The 19981-nt window shown below is 41.5% G+C and overlaps 1 protein-coding gene across 1 annotated transcript; it reads right to left on the reverse strand.

Annotated features, from left to right (window-relative positions):
* Positions 1 to 7801: 7801 nt before the first annotated feature.
* On the reverse strand, positions 7802 to 19782 carry LOC100970847 (HLA class II histocompatibility antigen, DO beta chain). The gene is made up of 6 exons (XM_008960670.4): positions 11965 to 19782; positions 10083 to 10352; positions 9359 to 9640; positions 8762 to 8872; positions 8479 to 8510; positions 7802 to 8290 (listed from the first exon to the last, which is right to left on the reverse strand). The coding sequence occupies exons 1-6, from the start codon at positions 12053 to 12055 to the stop codon at positions 8255 to 8257; spliced, it is 822 nt and encodes a 273-aa protein (XP_008958918.1). The 5' UTR covers positions 12056 to 19782; the 3' UTR covers positions 7802 to 8254.
* Positions 19783 to 19981: the final 199 nt, after the last annotated feature.

Genomic DNA, 19981 nt, shown 5'->3' on the forward strand with positions numbered 1-19981 from the left:
GTTTTGAGTGAACTTTTTCGTCTTGGTTTCTAATTTGATTGTGCTGTGGTCCAAGAGATTTTTTCTTATGATCAGTTCTTTTGCATTTGCTGAGGAGTGTTTTACTTCTAATTATGTGATCGATTTTAGAGTATGTGCCATGTGACAATGAGAAAAATGTATATTCTGTCTTTTTGGGGTGGAAAGTTCTATAAGATGTCTATCAGATTCATTTGATCCAGAGCTGAGTTCAGGTCCTGAGTATCTTTGTTAATTTTCTGTCTTGATGATCTGTCTAACATTGTCAGTGGGGTGTCAAAGTCTCCCACTATCATTGTGTGGGAGTCTAAGTCTCTTTGAAGGCCGTTAAGAACTTGCTTTATGAATCTGGGTGCTCCTCTTTTGGAGGTATATATTTTTAGAATACTTAGATCTTTTGTGGAATTGAGCCATTTACCATTATGTAATGCCGTTCTTTGTCTTTTTTGATCTTTGTTGGTTTAAAGTCTGTTTTGTCTGAAACTAGTATTGCAACCCCTGCTTTTTTCTGTTTTCCATTTGCTTGGTAGATTTTTCTCCATCTGTTTATTTTGACCCTATATGTGTCACTGCATGTGAGATGAGGCTCTTGAAGACAGCATACTAATAGGCCTTGGTTCTTTATCCAGATTACCACTCTATGCCTTTTAATTGGGGCACTAGCCCATTTACATTTAAGATTAGTATTGATATGTGTGGATTTCATCCTGTCATCATGATGTTAGCTGGTTATTTTGCAGACTTGTTTATGTGGTTGCTTTATAGTGTCACTGGTCTGTGTACTTCAGTGTGTTTTTGTAGTGGCTAGTAAGTCTTTCCTTTCCATATTTAGTGCTTCCTTCAGGAGTTCTTGTAAGACAAGTCTAGTGGTAATGAATCCCCTCAGCATTTCCTTCTCTGAAAAGGTTCTTATTTCTCCTTCACTTTTGAAGATTAGTTTGGCCAGATATGAAATTCTGGGTTGAAATTATTTTCTTTAAGAATAATAAATGTTGGCCCCCAGTCTCTTCTGGCTTGTAGAGATTCTGCTGACAGGTCCACTGTTAGTCTGATAGACTTTTCATTGTAGGTGACCTGGCCTTTCTCTCTAGCTGCCAACTGTTTTTCTTTCATTTCAACCTTGGAGAATCTGATAATTATGTAATAGCCTTTGGAATGATCTTCTTGTGAAGTATCTTACTGGGGTTCTCTGCATTTCCTGTATTTGAATGTTGGCCTCTCCAGCTAGGTTGGGGACATTCTCATGGATGATACCCTGAAATATGTTTTCCAAGTGGGTTTCATTCTCCCCATCTCTCTCAGGAACACCAATGAGTCATAGATTTGGTCTGTTTACATAATCTCATATTTTTCAGAAGTTTTGTTCCTTCCTTTTCATTCTTTTTTCTCTATTCTTGTCTGACTATCTTATTTCAGAAAGCCAGTCTTGAAGTGTGGAGATTCTTTTTTCCACTGGGTCAATTCTGCTATTAATAGTTGTGATTGCATTATGAAATTCTTGTAGTGTGTTTTTCAGCTCTATCAAATTGGTTATGTCCTTATCTATACTGGCTATTTTATCTATCAGCTCCTACATTGTTTTATCATAATTTTTAGCTACCTTGGATTGGGTTTCAATGTACTTCTGTAGCTCAATGTTCTTCATTTCTATCCTTATTCTGAATTACATATCTGTCATTTCAGCCATCTCAGCCCAGTTCAGAATCCTTGCTAGAGAGGTGATGTGGTCGTCCGGAGAACAGAAGACACTCTGGCTTTTTGAGTTGTCAAGGTTCTTGCCCTGATTCTTTCTCATCTTTGTGGGCTTATTTTCCTTTAATCTTTGAGACTGCTGACCTTTGGACAGCAAAGATCATCCAACCTTTTTTATTTATCCTACTTATCCTATTTGATGACTTTGAGGGTTTGACTGTGGTATAAGGTGGATTCAGCCAACTGACTTCATTTCTGGAAAATTTTATTTGGCCAATATTCCACTCCCAACTCCTGGACTGCATGCTGTAATTCTTTGGGACTTGTATGGGGCCCTGACTTTGTTCTCTGTTTCCTCAGAATTAGGAATCTGCTGTGATGGGTGGGAGGTGGGGGAGGTGGCAGGAGTGGTGCAGTCCAAAGTGCTCCCAGAGCACTGGTCACTACACTCCAATGAGTGGTGTCAGCCAAAATGTTTCATAGTACAGTGACAGCAGGATCTGTCCTTGTTTGAGTGTACCAGCAGCAGTGGTAGTTGAAGCTGCAGCAGAGTACTAGCAGGTGCCGGGGTGCCCACCTCCCTGCAGGCATCCACCACAGTGGCAGAGGCAATGCAACTGCAGGAAAGGAAGGGGGTTCCCTGCTGGCAACTGTGTGTGTGGTCACACAGGAAGTGGTGTTGGCTTAGGGGGCAAGGCATTGGCAGGTGCAGGTCTGTGTGCCTTTTCTGTGCAGGAGTGGTCACTCAGGGTGGGGGAGGATCAGCTGTTCTCTGCACAGTGTTAGCACAGGGTGGGATGATGGAGGGAGTGGGGCTGGCTGGCTCTGTGCCCACCAAGGCTCTGTCTGCAATGGCTGTCAGGAGGGAATTGGTGGGGGGTGAATTACACTCCTATATGCTGGTGAGGCAAGGAAAACAAAACCCACCCAGCAGACATGTACCAGCAAAATGATGTGGGGAGTTGCTGTGGGCCCAGAGGAAGCTGCAGTGTGCGGAGGGAGCATGCAGGCTGGTGCCTGGTCATAGGGGCCTCCTTGTTGGAGCTCTCCACTTACTGGTCAGGCATGGTCTGCCAGTGTAGAAGCTATGGTGCAGGCCCACAGGGCACCTGAGGCTGCTTTGCAAGCAGATGTGGCCAGGCCGGGGCCCCAGGAGAGGCCAGAAGACCAACGGGTGCTCAGATAGAACCAGACTCATCTGATGGGCAAGACCATCCTACAGATTTCGGGACCAACAGTTTCCCTAGGGCTAATGTCTCCTATGGGAGTAAGTTGAGCCTAGGGAAATGGCCATCCCTGGCCACGCTCCACTGCAGATGCTCCTGCACTGAATCCTCTAGGCTCCACACCAGCTGGCTTGCCACCCCTACGGCTTCTCTAAGCAGCTCTTCCTGCCAACACAAGTGTCCATGGTGGTCAATGGGTCTCCTCCTGCCATGGTTGCAGAGGTCATAGTGACAGTGGGTTGTTCCTTGCCAGTTCAACTCACCCATTTTCCTGGAGCCATTGGAGGACAGGAATGAGTCTGGATGTGCTGTAGCCCCATGTAGGGCTTCCAGCTTTCTCCCACTTCAGTCCAGCTTCTGTGTCTTCCCTCTGTCCACTCTAGGTGCCTTCTGTCTGAACATCTGTTAGGAGCACGCCAGTCATCTGGGTTCCTCGTTGAGAACTGTTTCACCTGGCTGCATCTAGTCAGCCATCTTGCCCTCCCCCCAACCAAGATACATTCCAATAGAATTTGTGGATACTAAAGAAAAAGAAAATACCATCTGGATACTCAGCAAAAGTAGCAATGACTTATTAATAATTAGATTATCATCAGACTTTTTGATAGCAGTTATGTGAAAATGTAGTAACTTTTTAAGATACTCAAGAGCGGAAAATGGAACCAAGATTTTTATAGCCACAAAACTGACTTTCGGCTATGAAGTGCAAGAACTTCCTGGTGTAGACAGAATATGCCTTCCCAAAATTCATATGATGAAATCGTAACGCCCAAGGTGACAGTACCAGGAGGTGACGCCTTTGGAAGGTGATTAGGTCATGAGGGTGCAGCCCTTATGAATGGGATTAGGGCCCTTAAAAGGGAGATTCCAGAGAGCTCCCTTTCCTTCTGCCACATGAGGTCTTAGTGAGAAGATGTTGCCAGCAGGCCTATACCAGATCCCTACCAGGCTGACACACTGATCTCAGACCTCCAGCCTCCAGAACTGTGAAAAAGACATTTCTGCTGTTTTTAAGCCATCCAGTCTCTGGTAGTTGGTTATAGCAGCTCATACAAACTAAGACACTTTCCTAAGTCTTCCTGAGGCACCTAGGAGAAATAGTTTCAAACAATCACGATGACTACATCAGTAGCTTATAATTCTTTTGGTATCAGGATCCCTTTTTATTCGTAAAATTGTTGAGAACACCAAGAAGCTTTAGTTTACATGGGTTATGTAAAGTGACATTTATATTAATTTATTTGTTATTAAATAACAATAACAAACCCATTGCATGTTAACATAAACAACATACTTTTATGGAAAATAGCTGTCTTCTCCAGCACAAAAAAATAGTGAAAAAAAAGGAATTATTTTACATTTGTAAAAATCTCTTTAATGTCTGGCTTAATAAAGCTAGCTTGGTTATATATTCTTCTACATTCAAGCTACAACAATATGTTGTTTTGGCTAAAGTACAAGAGGAAAATCTGGCCTCACTCTGATACACAGTTGGGAAAAGAAGGAAAGTTTCAATAACCATTTCAGCTATTGTAACTGTTCTTCCTTGGTAAGACACCAAAACTCAAGAAATGGCAGATTCTTAAAGGTTAGTTGTAGTGTGGAATCTGAAACCTTATCAATTAACTTTTCATATTCTGTTGTGTTAAAATTCACTAGTCTATCTTTAAATGGATCTTTTCCTCCATGCATGACTTTGCAATATCATGCATTGATTATTTGTAAATTATTGATTCATGGGTTTACGCAGATTTTTAAAATGTTGATATATTTTATTAAACAATATTTTTTAAACCATATTTGTTAATATCACCACCAATCTCATCAGAAACATCTTTAAGTAGTGAGAAGCTGCGGCACACGTAAGTTTTCCAAAATTTTAATTTTCTCTTGAAATTCCAATTTCCACTGTCAATATTATTTTCTTTGATGGGATAGGCTCATTTTGTTTATTTTTGAGAAAATTTCTACCAAATACCCAAGTCTGAATAATCACAGTGTGCCTTCCAGTCATTCTTTCAAGGAAAATGATGACCCACTAAAAAAAAATGTTTAACTTCACTCACAACTCATGCAATTATATAATGGCTTTTCCACAGGACAACTGCCTTTCCATCAGTATGCACCAGAAATGTTGCCTTATGTTCTTACACTGACTATTAAACAGATGTGTGCTTGAGGTTTAAAATTTAGTAAACTAATTATTTTATTGCTTCATCAAAGTCACTGGCTTTTTCTTTTTTTTTTTTTTCTTTTTTTTTTTACTGTAAGCTTATGGCAGTGAAGAACATGACCTACCTATACAGCTTGGTGTCACTGCCTTGATTTGTGCTCAGGCACTAACAGTTTCACATGACCACCATAGATTTCTGTACCACTATGTAAATAATATAGTGAAAAAGGCAAATAACATCTTAGTATTAGTACAAAAATAGCTTGACTTCATAGGCCCCTTGAAGGGTCCCAGGGACCCCCAGGGATCCATGGACCACACCTTGAAAACCACCACATGACAGGGATATCAACATAAGGAATGATGGTGAGCATTAAACATATCTCTACTCACAGAACTAAGACTAACAAGGGAGCAAGTAGTCTATGCAATGGTACAGGATCAACTAATATAGACATAGTTCAACTAGAAAGCGGGGGAGAACATAGGTAAAAAGGGAGAACACAGGTAATAGGGAGAATGTAGGTAAAAAGAATTTCAACCGTTTTCAGTAGCCATTTTGGTGGTTGTAGTATGAGTGTTATTATCCTTAGACTGCTGTCTATGTTAACTCAGGAAAAGCAAGTAAGTATGGACATTCTAATTGTGTCTGTCCCTGTGTCCTTGAAAACCAGAGTTCTTGGTGTAAAAGAAAGGAGATGCAGAAGTAATATAGAGAAGACTGATTTTTTTTTAAGATGGAGTATTGCTCTGTCACCAGGCCGCAGTGCAGTGGCACAATCTTGGCTCACTGTAACCTCCACCTCCCAGGTTCAAGCACTTCTCTTGCCTCAGCCTCCTGAGTAGCTGGGACTACAGGCGCACGCCACCACACCCAGCTAATTTTTGTATTTTTAGTAGAGACGGGGTTTCACCGTGTTGCCCAGGATGGTCTCAAACTCTTGACCTCGTGATTCGCCCACCTCGGCCTCTCAAAGTGCTGGGATTACAGGTGTGAGCCACCGTGCCTGGGCGACTGATTTTTTTTAAATGTATACATGTATAAATGTTTTATTTCCATTGAACAGGCTGGACACAATGACCACTCCTATCTATTTAGGCTCCCCCACTGCCCCTCTCCCTGCTTTCTTTCCATGTCCTGACCGAAAAATCACAGAATGCCTCTGTGACCCAGCCAACTGCAGGTTTTTCCCAGCAGGCTCGAACCCAAGCCAAGGCCTTTAACACTCCCAGGCACTGATAAAGGTATCTAGGTTGTTGCTCTAAACACTGAAACTTTGTCCCAGCCCTGAGCCAGGTTCCTTAAACCTTCATATAAACTCCATACCCTGACCCCGTTGCTGCAGACATACCTAGGCAGAACATCCCTTTTCTCTTGCTGTCTGCAAGGACTCCTGAAGCCCTCTGTAGGTAAATTCCCCAAACAAATGTTTTGGACTGATCACCCTGGCATTTAGTGCTTCTTTCTTTGAATCCTAACCCACACCATCTCAGAATGGTTTCAGGCACTTCCTTGTGGTAACTCCCTTGACGCCACTTTTGAGGTGACTCCAGCAGCGGGTTCAGTGGGACAAAACACTCTAACGCTGGATTATAGTCTTAAATGTCATTTCCCACTAAACTAAACCAGGGATTTCTGGAAAAATGGCTACCTCCAGGTCTGGCCAAGAAATGAACAGGATGAACCAGAAACATGTTGTCATCCCAGATAACAAAGAAATTATCAAAAGAACTTTGTGTCAAAAGAACTCAGTTTCATTTTTAGCCACTTGAAGAAGTTTTCACTCACCAAAAATATAGGATATAAGCTTTAACAAACATAAAAATTGCAATAGAGTAAAACCTATCAAACATTTAAATCCTTCTGTTTATAATTATTTAAAGAATGAAAAGTAAAACCTGATTGACCATCTGTAGGTTTTATTAATAGTGGAAACCAATTTGCTAACTTGAAAATTGGTAAATAAAAGGAGAGTCAAACACTGATCCTGCCTTTCCACTGTACACTAAGTAGCCCACTAGTAAGTGGAGGGAAGTGTCTCTTCACTAGTAAATGAAGGGAACTGTCTCCTTGTAGCATTAATAAAGCATATAAATGAAGAAAAAATGACAGAATACCACCATTTAGCAATCCCCAATAAATTAACAGACCTAAGCAATTAGTATCAATGGTTGCTAACATCACAAAAAGAAACAGCTGGAAATTATGTCTCTCATGGTGAAAGGCCACAAGACCACGTATAGATTTTCCAAAGGAAAAGATTGAACCAGAGTCTGATCCAGCCTCTGCATCCAGATGCCAATTTGCGGGAGGCACAGAAGGCAGAGGATGTGTTACATTGCACCATGTGTACGCAGCCAGCAAAATCCAGAGTGTGGGAAACTCTACAGGTCAAATGGCTTGAGCTTTTCAACAGATTAATCATAAGGGGGAAAAAAGGCTGATGGGGGAGAAACCAGTGAAGTATAAGAGACGTAAAAGACAACTAAGCTGTGGCGTCCAGGAACACATACCTGGGGGACTAGACTACAAAGACATGAAAGAGGTTACAATAAAATCAGGATATGGTCACTTTCGAGGGGAAGGAGAGGCTTTGACTGGCCTGACGTACACAGAGACTTCTGCTGGAGCTGGCAAAGTCCTGTTCCTTGACTTGATTACAGGGGTTTTCCTTAAATAATTCACTAAATGTACATTTTTTATATCTCCATTTTATTTGACAATAAAAGGTTTTTAAAAACAGTGAAAAGGAAACAGTGACTACCTGAGCCTTTGTCTTCTGAAGACTGTGGAGATTGCAGTTGGAAGACAGAAAGCTTTGGAGATCATGACTTATAGGAGTAGGGCTGGACCACAGAAAAGTAAATGATTTGGGGCTGGAAGGAGTAAGGTCTTAGGGGAGTTTCTGGACAATGCCCTTGGCAATGGGGATTAATGATGTACACGTAGAAGGGAGAAGGGCAGATGGGTGGGAGATGCATGATCTCAGAACACAGAGCTCCAGAATCAGTTCGGGCTCCTCCAAGGATCAGGGAAGAGAGTTATTCTCAAAACATTGACCTCATGAATGTCCTTTACCTCACCCAGGGCCCAGACTACTCATCACTACTTCAGGCTCCAGAGAGAGAAGCTTCAGTGAGGACCTTAGCATGACTGAGGGAGCAGAACAGCTCTTGAGACCTGGAGGAACAGTGATGAAGGTCTCAGGAGGCAGCCTCACCACCCCCCACAGCCGTTCCAGAGACTCAGGGGACAGTCCCATCCAGACAGCACCAACCTTACTCCTCCCTACCCCCATGTCATGTCCCTCTGGCCAAAGAACCGGGAGAATGATCTGCCACTCAAAGACAAGGAAAAAGAGACATTACCTCATTACCAGACATCTGCGTCCTCACATATCCTGGAAAGAAATTGAGAAAAGAATGGATTGCCCCAATTAGGACCCAATATGATTATCCTGAGGGAAGAACAAATGGCTGGCAATGTCAGCACTCTCTCTGCTTATCCCATTTCTAGCTTCAGAAAAAAATTATCCCGGTGATCCCTGAGAAGCACAATCAGCTTTCCTTGCCTCAGATCATTGACGTTAGGGAAGGTGGGATTGGGGAAGGTCTGGGACAGGCAGCAGGGCACTCCTCACAGGCTCATTACCTTTCTGAGCCCTTAGCTGGATGACGATTCCCACCAGAAGGAAGATTAGCCCAAGTAGGAAGGCTGCAATGCCACTCAGCATCTTTTTCCAAGAATATTCAGACTGAGCTCCTATGGGAAACAGGTCTTTAAATTAGTAAAAATATCCCAATATTTAAAGCACTTTCTTGGAATCCCAGAATCTGTACTAGACACCAAATCCAATGCTAGCTAGAGAAAAATAAAGAAATTTAGAAAAGGTTCTTCGAAACCAAAGTTGGCACCCATGGAGTTACCACCCATCGGTTACAGATTCTTACAGCCCATAAGAATGCCTCCTAAATACTAAGACCAAAGAATTAGAGGACACCAGTTCATAGGGTTGGAAGCACATAATGAGGTGATTAGATCTCCTCATTTCTTGGAAGATATGAGGATAGATATCTGCCATGTTTTCTCCCACCCTAACCCAAGGACTCTGGTTTCCGTGACTGTCCCAGATCAAGGGAAAGAATAATTCATGTTGTGACCAAGATAAATGCAGAAGTGACACAGGCTCTGTATTGAGTCAGTATAGTCCTGAGTCAGGCCCAGAGAGTACTAGAAACTAATTCTCACTCCACTCCACAGAAACAGGGCTCAGCAGGCTGGAGTGATCGACAAGGCAGGTGTAGACATGTCCAAGTTCAGGAGTCATTTCTAGCATCACCACAGTCTGAAAGGTCCAGTCTCCATTCCTGATAGGGCCGGTGGACATGACCCCAGCTCTCTCCTCCTGCCCATTCAGGAACCACCTGATCTTGATATCCCCTGGATAGAAGCCTGTCACAGAGCAGTGCAGCAGATTATGCTGGTGCAGGAGTGGGGTCCTCTCTGGGTACACTGTCACCTCTGGTTGCACTAGGAAGGGAGGAAAAATGAGACACCGTGAAAGAAAACCACCAAGCTGGGACGGGAGGTTCTTTAGGGACTATCACTATGTCTAATCTCTTTCCCAGATCACCCAAGTGAACACAAAGTATAGGCAAGTCTCAGCCCCCAAGATCAGTAACAGGGTATGTCAATGCCTGTCAGGAGGATTTAGACTTTCTGAGGTACTCCCACAATTACTGCTTCTCTTTGAGGGTACAATAGCCCTCGAAGTCCCTGAGAACCTTGGGGGTCTGAGACCAAGATCACAGTGGCTGACTTGTGAGGATAATATATCACAGCTGGGGCCAGAACATCTACACAGACAACCATTTATCCTAAAGCAGAAAATTGCTTGTAAGAAAGAAGAGCCATGGCCAGGTTCACATGGGGGACATTCCTGAGCCCCGCCAGACCTCACCTTCCAGCTCACCTTTTCTCCCCACAGTGAAGGGTGCGCCCAGCCTGTAGTTGTGTCTACAGACCCCATCCACGGCCTGTCTGCTCCTCTCCAAGAGATCCAGCCGGCTGTTCCACTGCTCAGCATCTGGCTGCCCCAGCTTGGTCAATGCCACAAACATCCCCACATCACTGTCGAAACGTACATACTCCTCCAAGTTAAAGATGAATCTGACCACAAACTGCACCTTTTCTGTCCCGTTGGTGAAGTAACAGTCAGCCTTTGCCTGAATCACAAAATCTTCTGGAAAACCAAAACCAAAACCATGAACCAGCCCCCTCCTCTGGGAAAACCCATGCCTGGTAAATTACGTCAGACCACATGGACCTAAGAGGAGGCCTTTGACCTCAGTATGCTCAAAAAGCACAGCATCAAGTGAGAAAAGAAACAGAATGAGATTCAACAGATAATGACATTTATTAAATTCTAAAAACACATAAAGAGCTATAATGCTACATATTTCTAAAAGCCACTCTCATACTTAGAGACATACCAGACACGTTTAGAATGGATTCTCTAGGGAGGGGAGAGAATGAGAACGGAGGCAAGGGAAGAGACGAGAGAGTCTTGTACTACTGCCAATAATTACAATGTGCTGTGAACTCATTGGGTAAAATTAAACCAATTCTCTGCACTTAAGAACAACAACTACAATAAAAAGGAAATTCAAATGGGGTTAATAATGTAGGTAAGTCAGGAAGGACGTCCTGAAGAAATTGCATCTAAGTCAAGACTTGAAAGATAATTGCTATTAATGTTGGGTTGTAATTTACTTTCCTTTCTAAGTTCAGAAGCCTCTATACTCTGGTTTCTCTTCAGATCGTATAAATCTTTTGCCTTTTACTAAGTTCAGAAGCCTCCTCCAACTCTGAACTGAGCCATAAGAATGACCTTCCTGGGTGAACCCCACTTATCCCTCACTCAGTAGCTAATTTCAGATGAAGTTCCAGCCTGTAATTTCTCAGCATGTATACTCTTCTCTATTTCCTCTAGTAGTCTAAACCAGGGGGGACATCTGAATTTTTCATCATCATTTAACATCTGTGCTGATTTTTTTTTCAGTTGTATTGTTTAATGGACATTATAAACTCAGGGCAGTTTCTATTCTCTAAGAATAATGATCTCTCCTGGCCAGGTTTGTTCCTCTTTTGTCTTTAATGAAACTGACATGCAAAGGGGATTCTGTTCTTAGCACATTACATCCTGTTTCTGCTCATTAATATGTGCTTTCATGGTCTCACATTGCTTCATGGCTGCATATTCTGTCACCTGTGCTAGAAAAATAACAGTGACAAGTAACTTGTACCTGGTAGCCGGAGGACAAGGACAATGTATTCTATTCAACTTCTCTTACTTCTCAAAACTGTTTAGTACAATTCTGACAATATAATAGTGGCTTAATAAATGACAGAAGGAGCAACCTTTGTTTCCAGTTTCATTTGTCCACATATACCCCAACTGAGATTTCTTTCCGTGTCCTGACCAAAAAATCACAGATTGCCTCTGTGACCCAGCCTACTGCAGGTTGTTTCTCCCAGCAGGCTCGAACCCAAGCCAAGGCCTTAAACACGCCCAGGCACTGACTGAGGTTGATACACACAATAAGGATCCTAAACAAGACACAATGTTTCCCTCTTCCTGCCTCCCTACCCCTTGAATAGGTGGCTCTGGTATATGAAGTCCATCCCATGTGAAGAGGCAAGGCGTACCTTTCTGCCAAAGGGAAGAACACTGCTCTTTGAAACCAAAAGCCACTTCCAGTCTGGTCTTTGGCCTGGACTTACAAAGAAAGGCATCACTCCCCCATGCCAATTCTTGCATACACACTGGAAAAAAATAATTGCTCTGTTCTTACCTGGAGAGTCTGTGCCTTGAGTCATGGAGGAATCCAGTCGGGTCAGATTCACTAGCAGAGCCACCACCCAGGGGACCCACCCAGAACCCATTCTGGAGAAAGGAAAAAAATGAGATAGTAAAATCGTCAGCCTCTTCAGAATGGGTTCATAAAATTCAGTGAGAAAGTACCCATTAAGAGTATAAATCGCTGTTTTTCTGGCTTCCCCAGGATTGGAAACTCCTCAGATTGACAACCAATCAAGATAGAAGAGTTTTGCATCATCAGGTACTGGGTAGGATACCTTCACAAAGTTGTGTCATACGACTCAACCATTGTTTGCCTGCAGAATCACTGACAGTAATTTAGGTATACTAAAAATGGGCTGGGAGAAGAAGTAAAAATATATGTTCGACATATTATGGGGCCCTAGAAGAACTAGGCAGACTGTTTATTATATATTCTTCTATTCCCTGGCCTGTTCTGACCAATAGGTCTCCCTTCTTATTGGGTGTTGACATTGCCGACAGGCAGTGTGTAAATTAAGAAGGAATTAAGAGTATGTAAATTAAGCATTCTGAAGCATATGCCTCAAGAAGATTTAGTAAAGGGATTATCAGAGAAGAAATAGAAGGCATAGAGAACATTTGGAGAGTACGATTTCCTATAAGCCAAAATGACCACAAAAAAAGAAAAGAAAAGAAAACATGGAAAGAGAATTCTCAAAGAATAAAATTTTGCAAAAAGGCTTACCAGGATAAAATCTAAGAGAGCATTATTGTGTTTTATGGTTAGTAGGGCACCAATAACCTTCAAGAGGACAGCAGAGTGTTAAAGGTAGAAGCCATATTTCAAAAGAATGAATTGGAAACAAGAAAACAAAGGCCGCAGATTAAAACAGTCTTTCAAGAATTTTGAAAGTGAAAACAAAGGAAAAAATGGGATACACTTTAGAAAAAAACAACAGTAAGAAAAAATACTTTTCTTGGGTTTTTTAAATTGACACGTAATAATTGTACATATTTATGGGGTACAGCATGATGTTTCAATACACGTATACATTGTGTAGTGATCAAATCAGGGTAATTAGTATGTTATATATATACATGATGGAATACTATTCAGCCATAAAAAAGCATGAAATCCTGTCATTTTCAACAACATGGGTGAACCTGGAGGGCTCTATGTTAAGTGAAATAAGCCAAGAACAGAAGGACTATATTACATGATTTCACTCATATGTGGAATCTAAAAAAGTTGACCTCATCGAAGTAAAGAGTACGTTAGTAGTTACCAGAGGCTGGGGAGTCAGGGGTAGAAATGGGTAGAGGTTGGTAACAAGTACAAAGTTACAGTTAGACAGAAGGAATGAGTTCTCGTGTTTTGGGAAAAGAAACTTTTAAGACAGGAGAGACTTCAACAAGGTTCCAAGTGAAGTGGAAAGCATCTGTAGAAAAGAGAAACTGAAGATAGAAAAGAGAAGAAAGGGGACATTTTCTCCAAAATGCTGTGGTCTGAATGTCACTCAAACTTCATGTGTTGCAATTTAATCACCAATGTGATCGTATCAAAAGGTGGGCCCTTTAGGAGGTGATTAAGTCATGAATGCAGAGGCCTCCTGAATGGGATTAGAGACTTTAAAAAGGGCTAGAGAGAGCAGGGATGATGGCTCATTCCCGTAATCCCAGCACTTTGGGGGGCTGAGGAGGAAGATTGCTTGAAGCTAGGAGTTAGAGACCTGCCTGGAAAACATAGTGAGACCCCCATGTCCAAATAAAATTTAAAAAATTAAAGAAATAAACATGGTGGCATGCACCTGTGGTCTTAGCTACTTTGGAGGCTGAGGTGGGAAGACTACTTGAGCCCAGAAGTTCAAAGTTGCAGTGAGCCATGAATGCACCACTGTACTCCAGCATGGGTAACAGAACGAGGCCCTGTCTTAATCAATCAATCAGTCAATCAATAAAAATAGAAGGGCTGGAGGCAATAGCTTGGCATTTTTGCCCTTCTGCCTTCCTCCTTGTGAGGACTGTTACACTGGAATGATTTGACTCAAGTGTTTAGTTAAATATTCTTTCAGTAAAACCTAGACAGTAAAACACTATCTTTAAGCAAATAAAACCAAAAGTGCAAATTGTAATTCACCATCTATGTTATTATTATTTAAAGGGCAATGTTTACTCATCATTTCACATCATCTTTCAGCATGAAATGTGGCCCTGATTTGCCTATACTGTGCATGTTAAGAATGAACCCAGGGTATCATGGTAACCACAAGTTCACTGCAGTGACTTTTTTCAAGTCGATGGCCAAGGCATCAAATCTTCCAGGGCCATGACCTTGAACTTCTAGCTTCCAGAACTGTAAGAAATAAATTTCTGTTCTTCATAAATTACCCTATCTCGTGTATCTTGTTACAGTAACACAAATGGACTAAGATAGAGAGCATAAGGCTTGGGGGAAGAAGGGTGCACTTCTTCAGATAAAATAATAAAGACAGGATGATTAGCAGGGGATAAAGGGGAATGAGGAAGTTCCATTTAGATGGTTGCAAGGGACTCAGCTGAGAACAAGGCAAGATCTGTCAAGAAGGAGTTGGAAGAAAATATATTTGATAACTAAGAAGAGCAAGAAGTGGTCTGTAAGTGAGTTTTTAAAGTTTTAATTAAGCAGGATTCAGAAAAGAGAGGTGAGATGCAATTGTGCAACCTTTTACTGTTCTATGACCCTTAGTAAATGCCCTTGGTTAGAGGCCTGGATCAGACCAATCAGAAAAATAATTTCTTCTCCATGGGAGATTATAACAGGTAAAGCAAAAGAGAGCAAGACTTGGAAGACATCGCTGGTGTTCATCCTCTAATTCCAAGGCCCATGGAAAACGAGAAACTAGACTTCCTACTCTCCTGGAGCTGTGCGACTCGTTCTCACCAATGGAAAGTGAACAAAAGGTTCCTGGTCAAAGAATTTAACTCCTCGTGCATGACTCTTCTCCTCCTCCCCTACCAAGTCAACCAAGACAGCCTTGTGTTGAGATGGCACAATCCCAGGAGAAAAGCAGTCTAATTAGCTGAGTCACCACGAAGAGCAGCTGCCCCAGGGAATCACTCACACCTACAACACACTCTGTATGAATGAGAAACAACTGTTCTTTAAAGAAGGTACTGGCTTGGTTACCACAGCCTGGCCTGACTTGACTTAACTGCTACAGGACAGGAGCTAGGAGGCTGACCCCTCTCCCTCCACATCTCTCATGTAAATGTGACGATTCATGAAGTGGAAGGCTGGCCACAGGCTTACTGGTAGACCCCGAGTACAAGGCATTTTTTTTTTTATACTTTAAGTTTTAGGGTACATGTGCACATTGTGCAGGTTAGTTACATATGTATACATGTGCCATGCTGGTGTGCTGCACCCACTAACTCGTCATCTAGCATTAGGTATATCTCCCAATGCTATCCCTCCCCCCTCCCCCAACCCCGCCACAGTCCCCAGAGTGTGATATTCCCCTTCCTGTGTAGAAAATTTTCGCAACCTACTCATCTGACAAAGGGCTAATATCCAGAATCTACAATGAACTCAAACAAATTTACAAGAAAAAAACAAACAATCCCATCAAAAAGTGGGCAAAGGACATGAACAGACACTTCTCAAAAGAAGACATTTATGCAGCCAAAAAATACATGAAAAAATGCTCATCATCACTGGCCATCAGAGAAATGCAAATCAAAACCACTATGAGATATCATCTCACACCAGTTAGAATGGCAATCATTAAAAAGTCAGGAAACAACAGGTGCTGGAGAGGATGTGGAGAAATAGGAACACTCTTACACTGTTGGTGGGACTGTAAACGAGTACAAGGCATTTGACCCTGGTTTTGAGTACTCCTCCTCCAGGTGGATGGCTGTGGAGCTCACACTGGCGAGGGCTTGTGTGGAGCCGAGGATAAGGAGGCATCAGAGGGCGCTCAAGCCACTGGGTCTAACTTCCTCCCTTCTTCCTGCCCACACCTACCTTAGTCTTTCCCAGATGTTTTATTGCATTTGGAAATGGAGACAAACACCCAACACAGGCTAAGTGAACAAAGACACGGCACGGAGATGATCAGATGCAGTAACAGCATGAGCGGGTGGAAGAGGCATGTGTCCCCTTCTTTGTAGACAGCACCATGGCTGGCTTCTGCAGCTTCCCTCAGAGCTGAAGGAAGGGCCATGTGGAGAGGAGAGGAAGGGCCTAGACAATATGGATCAAACGGGGGCCTGTATTTAGATTTAGAGGAGAGAGGGGGTTGATAAATGGCAAGGGATGTGGGGATGGGGAGGAAGTGGAGGATATGGCGCTGGACCAGAAAGTTAGGAGGGCTGCTCTTTCTTCTGTGTAAATGTGTCTAAGGCTCACAAACTCTAAAATCTGACTTGCCTACATAATAATAGCTAACGTTTGTCAATTGCTTATTATGAGTTCATTTTCTAAACATTATATAAATGTGTGCTTGTGTGTGTATGAGAGAGAGAGAAAGAGAGAGAATCATCACACAAAACCCTTTGCGGTAGATACTATCATGATCTCCCTTTTACAGATGAGGTAAGGATGGAATGAACCAAAGTTCACATAACTAGTAAGTCCCTAGGCTGTACTTTTTCTGTCACACTGTATTTCTTGGGAAGCCAGGGAAACTTTATTCCTACAGCTTTAGCATTCTGGTAATGATAAGGTACACAAAAAGGGAAAATAACCAAGGAATTTCATCATAGCTATTTGGTGTCAGGACAGATCTCTGTAAGGAAATCATATCCTACCTAACAAAAGGAAATCAGTGATCTCACATGACAAGCAAGGAATGGCATAGAGCCTGGCATGGGAACTAAGAAGAGAAAGCAATAAGCTTCAGTTAGCAAGCTATGGATCTCCTTCGTCAATGGCCTCTGGTACATCTTAAATAAACTGAAGCATCAGATTCACCCCATTGGAAGCGTTTTTGAGTCATTTTCTGTGCTTAGTGTCAGTGTCTACAATAGAAGGGCCTGGGCTTATCAGAGACACTGTTCAGTTCTGGGGAGACAAGAGGAAAAAGATGTGGTTTTCTTCCTTTCTCCCGTATTTATGTTTTTGTCTTCTACTTGAACGAGCCTGAAAAATAGGGCAGGGTGTTTTGATCTTTTTTTCCTGCCTGACTTCAGCCAGCAGCCCTCCCTAAATAGCTACAGGCTCCTCTGTGATTTTTCACTCAAGCTCATATTTTGCTTCTCTCTTTTCTTTCCTTCCCCTTTCTCTGAGGAGTGAGAGAATTTGGGTGTATGTGTGGTTGTTTTTTGAGGTTGGTATAAAATTATTATTCTCCCTATTGCCTGACACAAATATCCCTTCAACTGCTATTTTGGTGACTTTGACATGTAAGTAAAACGTACATCTCAATTCATTTTCTTCCTTCTACTTCCTCCTAACACATCAACATAATCCACACTGCCCCGGAGGAGTTATGAAAAATATTCTGAGTTGCTAGGTAGAAAATTAAATCATACTTTTAGAGAACACATTGTTGAGCTACAGTTTAATTGAAGGAATTGTACTAGGCTAAGAATTTTGCCAGCTCAAAATACTGGTTTAATTCTTTCTCAGTGGTGATTGACGTCTCAAACCAGCAAGAGGTGTAACATGAGGGGAAGGGGCCGGGGAAGAAGGAAAGGATGTAAGAAACAAAAGAAATAGTTAGAATTTGGGGTGTCCAAAGCAAACTCATGATCCCACCTAGTGAGAATCCATTTGGAAACTGAGGAACCAAAGGCTTTGGGCTCCAATCTGCAGCCACTTCTTTGATACGACTTTGGGATAGGTGGACTCACCCGAAGTATTGTTTTACATGTACTATTTGCCTCAATTTCCCTGTGATGGTTTTGTCCATCACCTCATCCTGAAAAAATAAATGTTGGTGATGCTTTGTTCCACATATTCATTCATTTGAACTCATTATTCCCAGGAAATATCCATTGAAATTCAAAATATCATGGACTTCCAAAAGGTTTTCTAGAAAAAAAAAAACAAAAAAAACCCCTTGATCTTAATGGGTGTTTTTTAATCTGTGCTAGAATCTGTTTGCAATGTTTTATTTAGGATTTTTGTGTCAGTATAATAAGTAAATTCATCTACAATTTTTATTTTTGTGCATTGTCATAGTTTAACATCAATATTATGCTTGCTTCATTAAAATATTTTCTTCTATGCCATTGAGCCATTTAATTTTTATTTGTTTGTTTGTGTGTTTGTTTTAGAGACAAGGCCTCACTCTGTTGCCCAGGCTGGAGTGCAGTGGCACAATCATAGCTCACTGCAGCCTTGAACTCCTGGGCCCAAGCGATCCTCCCACCTCAGCCAAGTAGTTGAAACCACAGGCACGAGCCACCACACCTGGCTAATTTTTGTATTTTTTGTAGAGACGGGTTTTCGCTGTTGCCCACACTGGTCTTGAGCTCCTGAGTTCAAGCAATCCGACTGCTTAGGCCTCCCAAAGTGTTGGGATTATAGGTGTGAGCCACTGCACCCGGCCTCTATTTTCAATTTTAAAAGTTCAATATAGATGTAGCATATCTATTTTTTTATTGATAGTAATATCTTCTATCTTCTGTGTTCATACTTTTTTTTTTTTTTTTTTGAGACAGAGTCTCACTCTGCCGCCCAGGCTGGAGTGCAGTGGTGCAATCTTGGCTCGCTACAACCTTTGCCTCCCAGATTCAAGCGATTCTCCTGCCTCGGCCTCCCGAGTAGCTGGGATTACAGGCGCCCACCACCACACCCAGCTAATTTTTGTATTTTTGGTAGAGACAGGGTTTCACCATGTTGGCCAGGCTGCCCTCGAACTCCTGACCTCAGGTGATCCGCCCGCCTTGGCCTACCAAAGTGCTGAGATTACAGGCATGAACCACCAGGCCCAGCCTATTTTTTTGTCCACTTAACTGGTCTAGTCCAGGGAAAGGGAATTAAAGTGTTCTATTGGTAGTACACTTCTGAATATTTTCCTTGTATCTACCTTAATTTCTACTTTATAAGAGCTACCTATTTGGTATTTAGAACTTAAATACATGTCTCATATATTCATATGAATTTTATACTTTACATTATAAAGTGCCCTTCTTGTCACACTCAATTTTTTTTTTTTTTTTTTTTTTGTGAGGAGTGTCTGAATTTCATCTTGTTTGGTAAGACGAATGTGACCTCTGCTTCCTTTTTGCTTGCATTCTTTTGTTATGCCTTTGCCCATCATCTTATTTGTTGAAAATAATGAATACATCTTTCTGAGTGGCTTTATGTTAGGTGTCTTTTGCATATTGCAAATAATAGAGTTTTTATCTTAATCTAATTTAAAAATATTTTCATTTATTTAGTTCAGTTAAGAAGCCCATTTAGAATTATTCATACAGCAAATAGATTCAGTCTAATTCAGAGATATTAACTTCTGTTAAGTATAATGTTTACATGAGTATTTTTAAAAAATCTTTCACTATGTCTTTATTGTGCATTTTTAAAATTTTACCTTTACAGATATTAAGGAAGGTGTATATTTCAAGGTTACTTTGATAAGTTTATTTGTATATAACACACTTAGTTCCCTCTTTCTTTAGATAATTCCTATTAGTTTTAAATAATGAACAATCACAAAACTAGCTCATATCCTCTCCCTTCCTCTTTCTTTGTGTGTGTGTGTGTGTGTCTACCTTTGTACTCTTAAATGTGTAAATACGAGCACTTGATTTATTAGTTTTAAAGAATATATTTTGACTCCTAGATGTTACAGACAAGAACATCAACAGGCTTATTTGATATCCTTATTCATTTTTCCACTTATTCTATAATCATTGAGAAATATGTTTCAATTTGTCAATTAATTTCTTCTTATAATTCTCCTATATTTCTTACATGTTTTGTAGTTTTATTGCTAGGTGCAAACTGATTCAGTTTTAGTATAATGTTCTGGTGACTTCATTATCACTATGTAATGGCTGTCTTTGTTTTTACTAATGCCTTTGGTTTTAGACTATACGTT

The sequence above is a fragment of the Pan paniscus genome, chromosome 5, assembly GCF_029289425.2.
Source record: "Pan paniscus chromosome 5, NHGRI_mPanPan1-v2.0_pri, whole genome shotgun sequence".
Taxonomy (NCBI): Eukaryota; Metazoa; Chordata; class Mammalia; order Primates; family Hominidae; genus Pan; species Pan paniscus.

Excerpts from the sequence above, each read along its gene's own strand:
- LOC100970847 (XM_008960670.4), bottom strand. The coding sequence starts at position 12,055 with ATGGGTTCTGGGTGGGTCCCCTGGGTGGTGGCTCTGCTAGTGAATCTG. Across the intron at positions 9,641-10,082 it reads CTTCACTGTGGGGAGAAAAG|TGCAACCAGAGGTGACAGTG; the intron begins GTGAGCTGGAAG and ends CTCCCTTCCTAG. Across the intron at positions 8,511-8,761 it reads CCAGCTAAGGGCTCAGAAAG|GATATGTGAGGACGCAGATG; the intron begins GTAATGAGCCTG and ends ATTTCTTTCCAG.